Source organism: Pollicipes pollicipes, unplaced genomic scaffold (genome assembly GCF_011947565.3).
Source record: "Pollicipes pollicipes isolate AB1234 unplaced genomic scaffold, Ppol_2.1 Scaffold_2555;HRSCAF=2994_pilon_pilon_pilon, whole genome shotgun sequence".
Lineage (NCBI taxonomy): Eukaryota > Metazoa > Arthropoda > Thecostraca > Pollicipedomorpha > Pollicipedidae > Pollicipes > Pollicipes pollicipes.
The window spans coordinates 7,118,679-7,137,269 of NW_023596136.1; the positions used below are offsets into that span (position 1 = coordinate 7,118,679).

The 18,591-nt window shown below is 46.4% G+C and overlaps 1 protein-coding gene across 3 annotated transcripts; it reads right to left on the bottom strand.

Annotated features, from left to right (window-relative positions):
* Positions 1 to 426: 426 nt before the first annotated feature.
* Positions 427 to 16,195, bottom strand: LOC119112245 (protein NipSnap homolog 3B-like). 3 transcript variants are annotated; one of them, XR_005095699.1, is made up of 5 exons: positions 6,895 to 6,973; positions 3,205 to 3,307; positions 1,878 to 2,064; positions 1,222 to 1,382; positions 427 to 467 (listed from the first exon to the last, which is right to left on the bottom strand). XR_005095699.1 is itself a non-coding variant. In XM_037236346.1 (5 exons), the coding sequence occupies exons 1-4, from the start codon at positions 16,148 to 16,150 to the stop codon at positions 1,312 to 1,314; spliced, it is 369 nt and encodes a 122-aa protein (XP_037092241.1). In that variant the 5' UTR covers positions 16,151 to 16,195; the 3' UTR covers positions 427 to 467; positions 1,222 to 1,311. The 3 variants fall into 3 exon arrangements, 2 of the variants coding, with proteins under 2 accessions (XP_037092241.1, XP_037092249.1); XM_037236346.1 differs by lacking the exon at positions 6,895 to 6,973 and adding an exon at positions 16,143 to 16,195; XM_037236354.1 differs by lacking the exon at positions 3,205 to 3,307.
* Positions 16,196 to 18,591: the final 2,396 nt, after the last annotated feature.

An 18,591-nucleotide genomic window follows, 5' to 3' on the forward strand; every position in this document is an offset into this window, starting at 1 on the left:
TCGACGGCGGCCCCGCCAGCCGCCGCCACAGCGGCGACGCAGAAACACGTCCCAGAAACTTACCGAAGTCCTCTGAAGGATGGCTGGCATGCATGATGATCTGGGATCTGGCACAAACGTGGCCTTCGACCGCACCAAGGTGCACAAATTCCGGCATCGGCTTGACCATGCGCAGGGAATCGAGCATTACTACCGCGCTCTCTTTGCCGATGCAGGCATGTATTGCAGAGAGCCGATGGTCGAAGTCGGACTCACAGGCGGTCGAGGCGCGCGTCTTCCCCAGCCTGCAGCAGCGCGTCCTGACCGGTGGTGGCGCAGCAGCACGGCTCCGTGCATCGGCCCCACCAGCGACACGAAGCAGCCGACCAGCGGCGCCGCTGAGCCGGCGTCCTCCGCCAGGGCACGCAGCAGCTGCTGCCAGCGCCCCGGCGGGCCGCGCAGCTCCAGCTGCTGTAGCTCCGTTACGCCTGCGGGGGGGGGGCGCGGCGGTTAGCGTCGGCGGCGCGCGCAGGGCCGGTCTGCGCACGGAGCATCGACGGCGAGACCCGCCCGCCCGTCACTGACGCTCGCGCAGGGCCGGTCTGCGCTACGGAGAGCATCGACGGCGAGACCCGCCCGCCCGTCACTGAACGCTCGCGGGCCGGTCTGCGCTACGGAGAGCACCGACGGCGGGGACCCGCCGCCCGTCACTGAACGCTCGCGCAGGGCGTAAAGGCCGACGAGGGCACAGCCCGGCGTGCGCACGGTGCGGCGGCAAGACCTCGGCCGCGCACACTAGAGTTGGCATACTGGCCGTGGTGTACAGGGCACAACTCTGCCGCATTGCCGGTCTCTGAGTTAAGGCACATACCGGACAACCCAAGATGGCCAGGCCGGTGGAGTCGTGGAGAAGCAATCGGCATGTCTAGTTGGCGTCAAAAGGTCGGTAACAAGTGGTTGTGCGTGCCATTTTAAGCCTCCGAGAGACAGAGAACCACAGCGGGTGGTGAGGACACGCCATACCAGTACAGCACACCTAACTCAGTTGGAAACGACACAATCGTTCGTAACTAAAGTAAGTAAATGGTTAGTCAGAGCGGAGCATAATAACCACTACTAAAATCATACCCGCCCTATGGAAAACATGAGGCCCCGGCTCGCGGTTACACCTTCGCCCGATGTGCGTCAAACTTGAAGTTCAGGCCCATTATCACAAGCAGCGCCCATAGCGCGATTTCTCACCAGTATCAGTCGGCATACTGACGGTGGTGCCATCCAGCGGACGCATGAGGAAGTTGTCTTGCGCCACGAGGGCCGGGCTCAGGACAGGTGTCACGTATTTTTGTGTCCACTCCTCGTCGGCGGCCAGTTGGCACGCACCGCCGCCCGGTGGGACAGGTCATCTGGGCAGCGAGGGCGAGCCGTGTCACCGTTACACGGGACAAGGTCCTGTCTCAGCTCTGGGAGCCGGTTGCGCGAGAGTGGGATGGTGGCCCGGCCACCGACTGGGGGCGGGCAAAAAGCCGACACTGGGGACGACAAACGGTACACAGCAGAAGAAAACGGCAATATGCACTTGTGCCGTGTTTCACTGGTGGCCTTCCACCGGAGTGCCGTGCCCCATCACGACCTCCCGGCGGAGTGCCGTGCCATCATGACCTCCCGGCGGGATGCCATGCCCCATCTGACCTCGGCGGGGTGCCGTGCCTCACTGGTGGCCTCCCGGCGGGGTGCCTACTCACCTGATTTCCGGCGGGGTGCCGTGCCTCACTGGTGACCTCCCGGCGGGGTGCCGTGCCTCAATGGTGACCTCCCGGCGGGGTGCCGTGCCTCAATGGCGACCTCCCGGCGGGGTGCCATGCCCCACTCTGACCTCCTGACGGGGTGCCGTGCCTCACCGTATTCCCAGACGTGCACCACCTGGTTCAGGCCGCCCAGCTCGGCGGTCCAGTAGCCGATCAGCGGCGAGTGCTGGGTGCGCAGGTGGAACAACGTCTCGGTGCCGGCCAGAAAGTGGCGCATCTGGTCCATCCGCAGACTGTAGGTCCGCAGCTCGTACAGGCGAGAGGCGATCCGACCAGCGCTCTGCGCGCACGGCACGACGTCAGCGCTGGGCACCCCGTACACACAGCCACCCCGCGCGCTATTCACAGGTCAGAGGCGATCCGACCAGCGCTCTGCGCGCAAGGCACGACGTCAGCGCTGGGAATCCCGCACATACAGCCATCCCGCGCGCTATTCACAGGTCAGGATCGCTCACCAGAGCGCCATCTATTCGTTTGGTATCCAAACATCAGTACCAACCTTTATTGAGAAATGCATCCTCGACATTATGGAAGAACAGGGGTGGGTGGAAATGCTACCGTCTTGGAAAATTATCATTACTACTGCAAGCCTTGGACAACAGACATTCCAATTATAGCATGAGTAAACAATTCAGCAAGGGGCAAGTGCACATTCAGCAGATCCACTTCATTGATGCAAGCACTCAAAACATAGTTTCGCAAAAATCCAGGAAAACGCAGTACAGTGCAGTACAGTACAGTACCCACTCTATGAAGCAAACAACGCAGGGCAATGGGCATGCAAACAGATAGACAGATACAAATCTGGCTTCAGATATGCATAGGGTATGGGATAATAAAGTATCTGAGATGTTTATTCAACAGGAGCAAGACAAAATTAAATTATTGTGACAAGAGAAAACGACGTAACATGTGGTACCATAACTTGCAATATTTTATATGTTTATCAGTTTGAAGGGCTCAAATCTCAGTTCAACGGGCTCTTGTCCAACTGGCAGTGCCACCGCCGTCACCGCAGGCAAGGCCCCAGACTGTTTAACCACCGGGCACGAATTCCCGAGTGGATGCATCGTTGACACCGATCGGTCTAGGAAAGTCAGTTGGCAACTAACACAAACGGCTCGCCTGTCATCCGCCACAGAGGCCCACCACAGCCATGTAGTTTACCCATTGTTCACGCGTAAGGATCGCGGACTTCTACCGGCCAAAGCCAAAACTAACTTAAAGCGGCCGGAAAAGTCACGTTCTATGAGACTGGTGAGACCAGTGAGCTCCTGATGAAGATCAAGGTCTTCCACTGAAATATTTACACACTTGAATGGTGTAAATGGCACACATCCAAACTATGCAAAGTAGCATGCAAACCCATGCAGTTAAACATATCATGCATTCTAACAGGCTCAGCACGAGGTTAATTTACCCGCAACAGCCTTCCTGGGGTTGGGCCTGGGATGAAAACCCAGCAGGCTGGAATGCTTCTGCTGGCTTGGAAGACCGCTGTCCGGCACTCCCGACTGGGGCGTCTGTTGACGTTGCGAGAAGCAACAAAGGGAGGTTGATGTGCTGCGTCAAAATGCACGGCAGCGTAGCAGTGTCGAAGATAACGTCACGAGGTGCGAAGCTGCGTATTTCATTTGATCACAGTTACGTTGTCTTTACAGAAACTGGGTGCACAGACAAAGACAGCACAAAACCACTTAGGCCACTTGGTACACACTTTCTGACAGCTTCTGCAGCTGTTATAGGCTCCTTTGCTGTCATCTTCAGTCATGTTCAACACAACCTGTGGATTCAATAATCCACTAGGTAGCCAGAGGCACTTATCAGCATGAGCAGCTTAGACCAGTAGCATGCAAGTCATACCATACATGGCATGAATATGCTTAATGGGAATCTTATCCATTCAAGTTACAGGAAAACTTTCCAGCATATTTGACTATTCAACCACGCATTCATTACCCAGCCCCAGGCATGCATGAACTAATGCATCCTTTGAGCCATTCCTCCCAGTGGGCTATCCCGCTGTCAGGGTGAATGACCAAGTGGTTAGCACTTTGGACTCTCCGTGGGGCTCGGGCTGGACCCCAGTTACGCAATGGAATCCTGAGGGCTACTATGGCCAATGCAGCTGCTGGTGTTCATAGAAGGGCGTGACGACGTACGTCACGTATCTTTGCAAGCACAAAACCTCCAGCACCCAGTGGGCCGCGCCCAAATCCCTTTCACTTCTGCTTCTGCTGGTCAATGCTGCTGGCAAGTGTGACGTTACTGACACATTGTCGGCACGATTAGTTACAGGTTTTGCAACAGGTTTATCCAGGATTGTTAAAAAAACAGAAATGCTGTGGGTCTGGGAGTTTTTGGTAGGCTTTTGGGCCTTTGCTACTTTCTTTGCACTTAAATTAACACCAACCAAAGGTTTGCCTAGCACCAAATAAGTCATCAAAAACTGTATTCTTATGGGCAGCTATTACCTGATTAACTTCTCAAGAAACTGTAGCACCAAGTTTGTGTCAAATCACGTGTGTGATCAAAAAATGAACAAGTCATCACACATTAAACAAAACAAAGAGTTATGTCCCCCATCCTATTATAATGTATTGCAAATATCATGGTTATTTTGTTTCAGTTTTATGCGATCTAATTTCGAATTTTGTATGGTATGGTCATAAAACGTAATGTGACTGTATATTTTCGTAACATCAACTTAATCGCATCAAAAATCATTCACTTAGCAATCAACAAAACGGAATTAGCCCCTTCCTAACCGCCCTTTAGCACGCGCTCGGGTGGGGGTAAATTTGACCCCTGACTGTTTTTAAAAATAATTTCCGAACGGCACGGCGAAGCCGCACCAAACTTTGCATAGCTGTAGGCAATTGAATAGTGGGTCTTTTGATATAAAAAATAGATGCACCTTGTATGATTACTGATCTATGGAATGTCAAAATTTGGCTGTGGATGTTGGCAAAGGCAACTTCTATGGAACTGTTTGATCTGATGCAACAGCATGGTGTAAGATGAAACAATATGTTTCTGAGATAGTTTCCTGGGCAATAAAACAATCAAATTTGGAATTACAACAAATTTTATTGACCTAGGTTCATGTTTGAAGATCAGGTAGAGGTCAAAGCCAAGTGGCTTCTTTACTCCAGATTATCCTGTATGTAGTTTCTGATGCTCATTTTGAAAGTACCAACCACAAGGACCTCAAAATCACCCATGGAGTTCTTGGACATCAGAGTAGGTCACTGACACAGAATTACCAAGATTAACATTTTGCTTTAAGGGTGCTACTGCCTAGCATAATTCATTATTCTTAGTTGACTAAAAAATCAAAACCTTTCAGCATCTTTGACCTTCTTAAGGTCTTAGGGGGTCACTGACTTAAATGAACACCAATGACCTTTTGCTTAGAGCAGGTATCTAGGTTTAAGGTGGTTGCATGAGGTCTGGGGCAAGCTGAGTATGAATATTGAATTTGACCTTGTTTGACCTTCTTTGAACCAAATGTTATGTCCCAGAAAACTCATGTTTTCATACTACTAAGTTCAAATGCCAAACAAAAATTGTACATCATATGCCTCCAACTCATGTACTTTTTGAGATCTCATGGGCATCAGATTTACTCACCACCCAAGTAAAGGGTATTCAACTGGCCATCTAGGCTCACTAAATAACCCCCATTGTAGTAGGGTGAATACAGCAGCTCTGCTCAATGTAGCAGCCAGTGTAGCAGCACTAACCAGCATGCAATTTCCTGTCCCCACCATGAGCAGTGATGAATCTGCAGTGGTTTTGAAGATACCTAGTCTGCCTGGCTTAAAAGCCTGGTTTTAATTAAATCATTCATTTAACTGATTCACCAAAATCTGTCCAAAATGGCCCATCCTATTAACTGGCCATTTTTGTCTCAGATTGGTCATTTATCAATTTATGTACAACTTTACTTTGTGGTGCTTGCCAAATAGTGATAAAACCATAGAAAACAGGATTCATTCTTATAAAAGAGAGCAGTACAAAATTGAGCAAACAACACAAAAACCTTGAGATACCTACTGCTCAACAAATACCCCATACACATGCTAACATGTCAATATTTATAAGCCTGGCCAATTACAAAGAACCAACCCTGCCTGTTGGGTGTTTGCTCATGACATTGCTCCATCTAGGCCTTATGGCCAAGCCAAGTAGTTTCCCTAGCATTGGCTACCTGCTCTTGGCCAGCATGCTGGCCAGAGACTGGCCACTGGTTGTTAACCCCAGACCTGAAGCAGATGTGCTGTAGCAATATGTGGCAAGTTAATTCTCAAGGCCGTGCTGTCTGGTAGAGATAGAGGTAACATTATATCCTGATCTGGGATGGCAGCATGCAGATCATAAATTTGAGATAAACAAGGGATAAATTGATGCCCATGCATGAATGCCATTCTAAGGATTTAAAAAAAAATGGTGCAATAGGCCACAATCAATCAAAAAATCTTAGCTGCTCATCAATAGCTGTTACAAATGATACACTAATTTGTGGCAATCTGCTCACACATATCAATATGAAAAGCAACAAATAAGAGTACTCAAAATCTAATAGCCTGAGGATGTTATATGATGCTGGGCAATAGCTTAACATAGCTTTGTTGTCATTAGGTGTTGGGTTTCTTTCTGCAAGACAGGTATTTCTATCCCACAAACACACCTCATTAATGCCTTTGCTGTACTGGAGGGAACTATTTGATCCAGCCTCTGTTAATCCAAAACTATATGTTATGTCACCTGCAGCCAATACAAGGCCACATGCTTCAAAGCAACTTTGTTATTTCTCGCAATTTGTTGCATGACTAATTTTTTAATTTTCAGGGCCTTACAAAAGTGCATGATAATTGTCACTCTGGGAATTCATCCAGTACAACCAGAAACCCTCTGTAAATGTCCCATAGGCCAGCACAGTGAGTTTGAGCAGGTAGTTACATTGGGCCACATAGCTGTGCAAAGTACTAAGTATAGCTATTATATAGCTGGCACGAAAATGTCAGAAGTATACTTTGGGGTTACCTATAATTTTGCAAGTACGCTTAATTCCGTGAGAAACATGGACAACACACATGAGGCTTACCATAATGCCCCTCAGTGAAGCAAAGGCACAAAAGGAAAAGAGAAAAGTAATTTACAAAACAACGTTGTCAGCGCTTTCTAATGCACACAAAATTGGCAGACTCCACGACACAGCACACGAATCGAACGCCAGCGCCTCAGCAAAGAAAACATGTGACCTGTCAAGAGTTTTGAGCCACATGCGCTAGATTTGTAACAGACTAACTGGGGCCGCGTTCGATCTATCGTCGGCACGTTTGTCAGCAACATCACAGCCCGGCGTTCGCCCAAACGTCAAGTCAAGTAACTAAGCGATCACTTGTGCTGGACGTCACGCCGCGGGATGCGATACCTTAAGATCTATGCGTGCTAAATTCCGCCAGTTTTAGCACAAATCGGTACTAAACATGGCTCCCCTCTTAGTAAGAACCAGTATTAACAGGCTCGAGGGCGTTACGATGTCAGGATTTTTGCCAGTCTGTTAGCATGAGGAGAAAGCGCTACCAGATTTAAAAAACACTTACCACGCGCTCGGGTGGGGTTAAATTGATCCCCCGGAAGGTTTTTCCAGAATGGTTTCCGAACGGCGCGATGTAGGCGCGCCAAATTTGCATGCAGTAGATAATTGAATAGTGGATCGTTGACATAAAAAATTTAGATGTTCCTTGTAATATCGTTGGGCTATGGCAGGTCACAGTCCGGCCATGGTTTTGGTGAAAGCAGTTTGCTAGGGAATTGTCCAATCTGATGCAATGACGGAGTGTTTAACGAAGCCCTACATCTCTGAGGTGCTTTCTTACGCACCACAAATGTTGAATGAGCAAATTACGTTGACCCAAGGTCAGGTATGAAGTTCAAGACCAAGGTCACTACCAACCCGTCAATTTATTACTCTAGGGCTTGATGTATGGGACAACTTGTGGTGCTTCATTTCGAATTTATTGACAGCACGAACCACATTATACATTTTCCATTGACTTCTTTGAGGTCAGAAAAGGTCATCGACCTAAGAGAAAACCTGAGAAGACCCGGGTCGACATTTTGTTTTAGGGGCATGCTGCCCAGCGTAATCTTTGTCGCCCAGTACCGCCGCGCAGGGCTGTAAGCTGGCGCTCTACCACCTACGGACGCTGGTGAACCTGAAGGACGGCTGAGCAGGTCCGGCGGCGGGGGCGCGGTCAGGTCACCATGCAGTGCTGGAACTGGCGCTGCTCGGGACCTGCTCTCGTAGGTCTGCGTTGTTTGTGCTGAGCAGCTGAACACCAGTTACTTGTTGTTCCCTTTACAAAGCAGTGTGTGTTTTCTGGATGTTTTGTTGAATTTATGCGAATGGGCTCTCCGGTGCGAATTAGAAAAGGCTAAATGGTTGCTTGATTATTGAACTGGATTTGTTTTTAGTTGTACACACTGATGATGGGCGCGCCAGTGTGAGCTGCTGCGTTTGTGTAATGAAGTGTTTTGTACGCCATATCATGAAGGCATTTGTAGATGCGTTGATGGCTTGTCTGCCACTGTACCTGCCTGGAATTATTGGAGACCAGCGAGCGCCGTATAGAATCAAGTGAGTGCTTTTGCAGCCACTTGATGTTTTGCAGTAGAATGAATAATTCGTTTTGCCACAAGTATTTTTTTTCTTTTTCTGGGGTGGGGGCATGTTCATAAGATCATACGTGCAGTTTTGTTGTGGATTTGCTTCTCGCTGAAACTTGTGATGAAAACAACGAAAGCATTGACAGGTAAGCATTTTTTGCTTCCGTTTACGGCACAGTGACGGTTAGATACCGTTGCAGTGTTGGCACTGCCAGGGTCTCGCTTTCCACATGACCCATGGCGGCAGGCGTTTCGAACGCGCAGCGGCGTGCGGTTGCGGCCGCTGTGGGGCCTATGACCGTGGACGCCGTGCTGGCGGCCATGCCGTTCGAGAGCCAGTACGCCGCGCAGGGCTGTAAGCCGGCGCTCTACCTGCTGCAGACGCTGGTGAACCTGAAGATAGGGTTGACATTGGGATGCCACAGCTAAGACCACTGACACCAGGCAAAAATGAATATTACATCTGGGTTACAAGGGTACCGGGCATATCCACGCATGCAAGGAAATTAATTTGCCGGATTTCCCAGGGTATTCCAGAATAATAATGTGTTTGCGCCAAGTGTTAGCGGTAGCACGCGCTCGAGTGGGGTAGGGGGTTTAAATTGACCTGCGAAGGTTTTCCCGGAATTGTTTCCGGACGTCCCGGCGCAGCCGCGCCACATTTTGCAATAGCCTGTAGACAATTGAATAGCGGATCGTTTGGCGTTACAAATATAGGTGTACATTGCAAGGTCACTGACCTATGGCAGGTCAAAGTCGGCCATGGTTTCAGCGAAGGCAATTTCTAGGGAATCCTTCAATCTGATATAACAACGGAGTGTTAGACCAAGCCATACATCTCTGGGATGCTTTCGTAGGCAGCACAGCAGTTAAATGAGCAAAGTATATCGACTTAAGGTCAGGTATAAGGTCATACCAAGGTCAAACCAACCTGTTTTGCTACTCTAGGGCTTGCTGCATGGTATAGTTTCTGGCGCTCATTTCGAATTTGCTGATGGCGGGAACCCATTATACATCTTTCCATGGACTTCTTAGAGGTTAGAAATAGGTCACTGACCTAAAATGACCCAGGTCAACGTTTTGTTTTAGGAACATACTGCCTAGCGTTATCTTTGTCGTTCAGTCAAATGCAAAACTCAAAGCAATCTTGCATGATTTTGGTAACTTTGGCCTTCAGAAGGTCAAACAACGCCACTGATCTTGAATGAGAATGTGATTTTTTGCTTACAAACAGTTGCGTAGGTTCGGGGGGCGCTTCGGAGACCAACCTGGAATTTGACATTGTTGGACCCTTTTTACCTGAAGAGCATAACCTAGGAAGCTTAAATTTTGACCTAAGTGAGTTCACGTACAGGTCAAGACACCCTGTAAATTTGGTGTCTCTAGCTTTCTTAGGTCCCGAGATCTCAGTGGGGTCAAACTGAGCCCCCACACCCGAGCAAAGGGTATCTAGCCGGCCGCCCGTGCGCGTTTTAAGCGGGAGCTTGATTTGGTAGCTCTACGTTGGCGAGTGCTTTACGTGGGGGTGGGGGCCTCTTACTTGTCTTTGGTTCTGGGAGAAATGCGAGGTGAGATAGATCAGGAGGGACTTAAAATGCCAAAGAGCATCCATGAAAAAGGTGAGTGACAATGCTCGGTGTTGTGTGTGGTAACGTTGCCTGCAAATTAACAGCGTTACAAGTAAACACTTGAATGGGAGGGATTAAATTGAAATGAATTGGAGGTGGAAAGAAGCATTCAACATATGGACGGTACACATGATGGTAATAGCAGAGGAGAAGCCACGCTTTCAAACACCACTCCGTACGTAGTATGTCTGCGGTAGGCCAGAGTTAGGGTGTGGGCTGAAGTAAAAAGGTAAAGAAAGAAGAGAAAGTAAAGTTTGTAAACTTTCTCCTCAACCCACACATCGAAACGCGCCGTCAGCACGCATAACGTCACGTATTTCAGCTCACAAACGTGCTGACGACAGATCGAACAGTGCGGCCTGGGCCGCGATTGGATTTGTCGTCAGCACGTTTATCAGCACTAATCACGGCCTGGTATTCGACCTACGTCACGACACGTGACCACAAAGTCAAGTGGCATGCTGCGTCACGCGCCAGCTGACGATGGTGCCAGGAGACCCTGTGAGCCCGTCAGCATGGAGAGAAGGCGGTACCAGATTAAAAAAGTCCTCCGACTGAAGCGGGGAGTTCGATTTGATAGCTCCTGTGTTGGGCCGCGTTCGACCTGTCGTCAGCACGTTTGCCAGCACCAATCATGGCCCAGTATTCGTCCTACATCACGTGACATGACCACAAAGTCACGTAGTCTGTTATGTCACGCTGCCGGCTGACGATGATGCCAGGATACGTGATGATGGACGGTTTTTACTTAGCATGCTGGATTCTGCTCTTTTCCACAGTTCTACACGTTTTGTGCCGCATCGCATCATCCGGGGCACGGGGCGCACTCGGGAGTAGCAATGCATTGATGGGGAATCGACCTGGACAAGCACGTGATATAGATTGTAGTGTCACGTGTGCGCGAGCCAGAAAAATTGATTTGGCCGCCACCGACTGTTTTTTCACTGTTCGATACAATAGAAGTGCTGTTTAGTGCAAGGGCAGTGCGTACTGCCATCATTCAAAAGGCTGACAGTTGATGGAAGGTACAGAAATCACCCACCACCTCTCATGATCAATCCTCGATCCCATGGAATAGGTTCGGCAGTGCTGCAGGGGGCGCCGGCGAAATGCGCTCTTCTCCCGCCGGCGGCCGCCAGACACCGCCAGCACCGCGCGCGGCGTGCGGCCAATTTTTTTTCACACTTTGCGCGTTGACTCGGCAACCAGGACACGCAGAACCCCGACTCCAGCTGCAAAAGATACCTAATGAAATATTTAACTTTTACATCAGCGCTGCGAAGCAAGCGCGCAAGCGCTTGTATACACACTAAATGGGCACAATGTTCCATTTTATACAAAATGCTCTCATTTTCAAAATTTGCACCTCTTTTGAAAAAAATGGTTGTGGTCAAAACTTTTTTCTATCACCCGGTAACAAGAATGTGGTCAACAACTTGTAACATCGTGTACATCGTTTGCAAGTTAAATCAGCCTTCTGTTTTAAGTGGTTCGAAAGATATTAACTGAGACCATTTTGCGTCCTAAAAAGCGTCCATTTTCAAATCATGTCAATGCCGTTGCATAACAACCGTTTAGACGCAGAAATGCTTGGCCCCTGCGATGATGTGACCGGAACTGTTTAATGCTGAAAGGTTTTGAGTGGCATACAACAAACCTGGAATCATGTCCAAAAATTGCCATCTTGTCTAAAAAGAGTAAACCTGGACATAAAATCATTCCGCTTCGTACACACGTTTAAGTTATTATTGGCTCTCATAGCACACCAAAAAACATCCGTTCCAAGATTTTGACTTTTTCCACCACAAACTGCCCGTGGTGAAATTTCGATTGCTTTCCATGTTTATAATAATGACAATAATTGCTTCTTACCATCATTGTGTACCGTTCGCAAATAAATCTCTTTTCGAACTTACCTGGTTTCCGAGGCCAGTTTGCGAGGTTTCCGTTTGGTTTCCGGGGGCCAGGCCAACTTGGAAGTTTGCGCGAATCCAAAATAGTCCATTTTCAAAGTCGTGGAATCTCATTGTACTATAAGTCAATAGACGCGTGGACGCAAGGCCAATGCGGTGGTTTGCCTTCAAAATTTCTCATTCCCATAGTTTTGAAGCTATTTGAAAAAAGCTTTCAGAGGACGCATTAAAATTTGGAATTGATCTAAAAACTGATTGCATGCATAGAACCACTTGCCGCTTCATATATACACTGAATGTATTACGACCTTTCACTTTTTACCAAAAAATACATCCTTTCCAGGCTTATGACTCTTTTCAACAATGTCGTCATGGTCAAATTTTTTCTCATCACTCGGTGAACAAGAATGTAGCGAACACCTTAAAGCAACGTTATGCATCGTTTGCAAGCAAAATCAGCGATTTATTTTAATTGGTTCGAGGGTTATGGTCTTAGACCATTTCAAGTCCAAAAAATCGGTCATTCCTAAACCATACCAATGTCGTTGCAATATACATCTTTAGATGCAGACTTTGCCAGGCCCATGCGATGGTGTGACCGAAACTGTCTAATGCTGAAAGGTTTTTAGTAACCTAAAACAGACATGGGATCATGCCCCAAAATTGCCTTTTCGTATAAAAAGCGTAAACCTGGATATAAACTCGTCCCAATTCGTGCACACCATGAAGCCACTATTGGCTCTAATTGTACACCAACAAACTTCCGTTTCAATATTATCAATTTTTCCGCAACAAGGTGGCCGTGGTAAAATGTGTGTTATTTTCCATGCTTACAACAATGGCAATGAATGTTTCTAACATCAATGTTTATCGTTATCGTTAAGTGGAATCTGCTTTCGAACGCAGGTGGTTTCGGAGACAAAACCTTGACATTTGCGCGGACCAAAAATGACTCATTTTTAGCTTCCTAGAATCTTATTGTATTATACGTCGTTTAACACGTAATTGCAAGCTCAATACGATGGTGTAATTGGAAATTTTCTCACTTTGATAGTTTTAGAGCTATTTGCAAAAACTTCAGAGGACGCGCTAAAATTTGCAAGTCCTCGAAAACTGTTCACATGCTAAGGAAGACTTGCCGCCTCATGCACACACTAAATAGACCACGTTCGTTTTGGACCAAACAATTTTACTTTTAAACTATTCATTGTTTCCCCAAAAATCGTTATGGTCAAATCTGTTATCACCCGATGAACAAGTATGTGGTCAACAACTTTTGAGGTCGTTGTAAATGGTAGGAAGTAAAATCAGCTTTCTATTGTAATTGGATCGAGAGATATGAGCTTAGACCATTTTTAAGTCCCAAAAGTCGGCCATGTTCAAATCATACCAATGTCCCTGCATCATACCTGTTCAGACACAGAATTGCCTCGCCCGTGCAATGGTGTGACCGAAACTGTGGAATGATGAAAGTTTTTTAGTTACATGCAGCAGACGTAAAATCATGTCCAAAACTTGCCATTTTCCCTACAAAGCGTAAACCTGGACATAAAATCCCCAGCTTCGTATGCACGCTGAAGTTATTAGTAGTTGTCCTTTCAAGCCAAAAAACATCCCTTTCAAGATTTTTACCTTTTCCGCAACAAGGTGGCGGTCGTGAAATTTGTGTTCTTTTCCATGTTTACTACAACGGCAATGAATGTTTCTAACATCATTGTGTATCGTTCGCAAGTGGAATCTGCTTTCGAATTTAGTTGGGTTCCAAGACAAAACACTGGACTTTGCGCGTACCAAAATGGTCCATCTTCAACTTCGTGGAATCTCAATATATTATACGTGACTGAACGCGTAATTCCACGGCCAATACGATCGTGTATTTTGGATTTTCGCACTGGCATAGTTTTGGAGTTGTTAAAAAGATTTCAGATAACGCGCTAAAATTTGAATTTCATCTAAAAACTTTTAACATGCACAGTAACAGTCACCGCTTCATACACACCCTGAACACACCATGACCTCTCATTATACAAAAGCAAAAACATCATTTTCAAAATTTTCCCTTTTTTGGAAAACAACCACATGGTCAATTTGTTTCTCATCACGCGGTGAAGAAGAATGTAGTCAGCAACTTTTAACATCGTTGCACACCGTTTTCAGGTAGATTAAGCGTTCCATTCAAATTGGTTTGAAAGACATGAGCTTGGACCATTTTACTCCCCAAAAATCGGCCATTTTCAAATCACGCCGATATCGTTGCAATATAAGCGCTCAGACGCAGAATTGCCTGGCCCATGCGATGGTGTGACGGAATCTGTATAGTGCATTTTTTTGCATTTTGCATTTTTTGCATTTTGAGTTTCATACAAAAATACCTGGAATCACGTCCAAAATTGACATTTCGTCTAAAAAGCGTTAACTTAGACATAAAATCCCCCTTCGTACACACGCTGAAGTTTTCACGGGCTCTCATTTCATACAAAAATATCCGCTTCAAGATTTGGCATTTTCCGCAACAAAGTGGCCGTGGTGAAATTTGTATTCCTGTTTTTTACAACAATGGTAATTAATGCTTTTAACATCATTGTGTATCGTTTGCAAGTGGAATCTGTCATGGAGCGTACTGGGTTTCGGGACAAGTCTTGAAGTTTTCGCGGACCGAAAATGGTTCATTTTCAGCTTCGTAGGATCTCGTTGTATTATGCGCCATTGGACGCGTAGTTGTAAGGTGTATGCCTAATGCTATGGTGTAATGGTGCGAGTAATTGGACGGCCAATACGATAGTGTACCTTAATTTTCTCACCTGCATAGTTTGGTAGCTATTTGAAACACCTTCAGAACCCGTGCTAAAATTCGCATTTGCTCTAGAAACTGCGTACATGCACAGAAACACTGACCACTTCATACACACACTAAATGACGATGACTGTCGTATCCCAAATATGTCAGTTTCCAAAATTCTGACTTTTTCAAAAATCGTCATGGTCAATTTTTTTCTCATCATCCGGTAAACAAGAACATAGTCAACAATTTGTAAAATCGTTGTACATCGTTTGCATGCAAAATCAGTGTTGTATTTTAATTGGTTTCTAGAGATGTGAGCTCAGACCATTCTACGTCCCAAAAATCCGTCATTCTTAAATCATACCAATGTTGTTGTATTACACATGTTTAGTAGCAGAATTGCCTGGCCCATGCGATGGTGTGACCGATACGTTCTAATGCTGAAAGGCTTTGAGTTACATACAACAAACCTGGAAGCGTGTCCAAAAATATGACCTTTTGTCCAAAAAGTGCAAGCCTGGAAGTGAAATCGTTCCGCTTTGTACATACACTGAGGTTCCTATTGGCTCTTGTTTCACACCAAAAAACATCCGTTTAAAGGTTTTGACTTTTTCTGCAACAAAGTGGCTGTGTTGGTTTTCTATTATTTTCCATGTTTACAACAACGGCAATCAATTTTGTAATATCATTCTGTCTCGTTTTAAGGTGGAATCTGCTTTCGAACTGTTAGCTTTGCTTTTCCTTTTCCTTTACCTTTTAACTACTTTAGACCAGACATTAACTCTAGCTCACCGCCGACCATGACGTGCTGCCGAGAAGGGGGTCTTTGGAAGTTAACGGCTTCTTCTCCGGTGTAACCACCATCTATCCCATCCGTGGCTTGAGTGCTTCTTCCCATTTCCAATTCATTTCAGTTTCATCCCTTCTGATTTCAAGTGTTTACTTATATGCTAATAATTTACAGGAGCACGCAACCAGAAAATCACAAACCACACCAATCGCCGTCACTCACCTTTGCATGTTTTTTCTTGTCAGTTGAATGCACCCTTTGTCTATACCACGTCGTATTTCCTCCAAAATGAGCACCCCCGCCTCATCTCGGCCTCGTAGCTTACTTTACCTTCTTCTGCTACCTTTTACCTCAGTCCATACACTAAGTCTGGCTTACCACCAACCACGACACGCTACGTAGAAAGTGGTGTTTGGAAGTGCGGCTTCTGTTTCGGTATTATCATCATCTATCCCACCCGTACGTTAAGAACCTATTCTCATTTCCAATTTAGTTCAATATTTTCTTATAACGCTATTGATTTACTTGGCAACGCAACCACACACCACACCAATCGCTGTCACTCACCTTCTCATGGCTACTCTTGGCGCTTCAATTCCTTTCTTATGTATCTTGCGTCGCATTTCCCCCGAAATTAGGGACAAGTGATCCCGCCCCATCCCCACCTAACGTACTCGTCAACCAAAGAACTACCAAGTCAAACTCCCACTTTAGTCAGAGGGATTTTGCAATCTGATAGCGCCTTATCTCTATCCCGACGGGATGACAAAAGAATCCTGGCACCACCGTCAGCCCGCGCGTGATGTCACAGCCCACGTGACTTAGTTGTCACGTGAAGTGACTTTGGGCTAATACTGGGCCGTGATTGGTGTTCACAAAGGTAATGACGACAGATCGAACGTCGCCCAGTTAATTTGTTATAAATCTAGCGCATGCTGTTCAAAATTTTTGGAAGAAGTTCATTTTGGTTTACATGTTTCCTTTCCTGGGGCACAGATATTCGATTCGTGGTCTTTTTAATGGACTCTTCACCAATTTTTGGTATTCCTGAAGAAAGCTTTGACAAATTCGTTTTGAATCTGTTTTCCCTTTTGTACCTTCTGTTCACTAAGGTGTATTATGGTAACTGTAATACGTGCTGTCCGTGCTTCTTACGAAGTTAAGTGTACCTGCACAACTAAGGCTGCCCGCAAAAATACGGCTTTGATATTTTCATACGAGCTATGTTGAAAGCAAATATTGCTCATCGTTATTTTGCTGATAATATTTCATCCACCTGCTTACCATGCTGTACTATTATTTTTCTTGGAACTCTGCGCAATTATGCTGCCTAATGTCACTACCTGTTCCATCCACCCACGCCAGCTATGTGCAGGTTTTCTGGTTTCACTGAATGAATTCCAATGACAATTATCGTGCGCTTTGTTAGGCCATGGAATTTTTTCAAAGAGCTTTAGTTATGCTATCAATTATAAGGAAATATGAAAACAGTTGCTTTAAATTATGTGACCCATTGACCTATTAGGTCAATGATGTGACCTTGTACTGGCTGCAGATGGCATAACGTTTATTTGTTGTGTTCACAGAGGCTGCAATAAATGGTTTCCTCCAGCACGGCTAAGGCATTAATGAGGCAGTGTTTGTGGCGCAGAAATACCTGTATTGCGGGAAGAAACTGAAGTGCTGCTGCGTTCACGCCACCGCAATGGAAGTTTTTCAGTATGAGCTCGGGTGACCAAATGAATGCCCGTCACTTGGGTGGCGGGTCAGTTGTCACTTGGTCAAAATGCTTTCCCGCAATATTACGCAAAAGCAAAGTTTTTGGTGATAATTTAGCCCCAACATGAGCTACTTCAAATTTACTAACAAAGAAATACTCGTCTGGACGTCCCACACCTCACATTTGTACCGCAAGTCAACCAGCTGGGTGGTATTGTCACAGTACTAGCTTCAGTCAATGTACCTAATTGCCTTCAAAACGTAGGATGCACAGGCATGAACGTGGGCACAACTTCATATCTGTTTGTCGATTTCGCCCCTCTCCCCTCCCCCCACATTTTTTGGGCGGAAACATAATGAAGGTTTTTCAGGCATTCCTGCATTTTACCTACAGAGCTATTCAATATTCCAAAGCGTGTTTTCCCAGCCCAGAGGAGCATTTCTTAAATCACGTATGATTTTCCAAAGATCACTTTCAATGTTCTCATCCCAAAAATATTAGGGTTAGCACCATCGTGTTTTGAGTTCAGGAATTGTTACACATGGCAATTGCAAGACCCTAGATCTACCGGAATTAACCCAAAACGACTGTGGGAATCAAGGATATGCTTGCCGCATGGGAACTCCGGGCGAGGATACATTAACCGCGTGGTGGGATAGAATCACCGCATTGGATTAGGCTGCTCAGACTTGCAGTGCGCATGTTCAACACTTTTCTAGGCAAGCTTTATCGCCAATCGGTTCCAATGCAACGTTGAACATCTCCAGGCGAACATGGATTAGACAAGCTCATGCAACTTGCTGACTCCATTTCAATCTACAGTCAACGTGCGCGGGGTCTTCAATATCTTCCTTCCATTCACGCCTTCCGACGGTATCGCCCTAGTGCAGGCTGGCCACAGACGTGTTCGAAGCTACCGTCATTGCCACCAAGTCACCACCAAGAGGAGGTGACTTGGTTCCAAGAAATTTCAGCTCGAAAACGAGTACCAAAATCTCAGCAATGAAACAAGTGCTTACATCAGACGAAGCATTTTGGAGGCTATGTGATCAACAAACTCCGACAAATCGACATCAAACCTGGCGTTCACAAATCTACGCAAAATGTATGATATCGAAAGAAAACAATTTTGGCAAACATCTAACGGCACTTAAGTGCCACAACTATGGCGAGCGCAAACGTAAAATGACGTCACCTCCTGACGACTCCAAGGCCTCCAAAGGGGTGCTCGCTGTCAATCGGACAGCCACTCGTCTAGGTCCGCGGACCCGCCCGAAGCCTGACGCGCCCAGCCAG

What these genes read in the sequence shown, in the direction of transcription:
- LOC119112245 (XM_037236346.1), bottom strand. An exon ending in CCCCAGGAAGGCTGTTGCGG is followed by an intron (nt 2,065 to 3,204) that starts GTAAATTAACCT and finishes CCGTGCGCGCAG; the next exon opens with AGCGCTGGTCGGATCGCCTC. An exon ending in GGTGCACGTCTGGGAATACG is followed by an intron (nt 1,383 to 1,877) that starts GTGAGGCACGGC and finishes CTCGCTGCCCAG; the next exon opens with ATGACCTGTCCCACCGGGCG.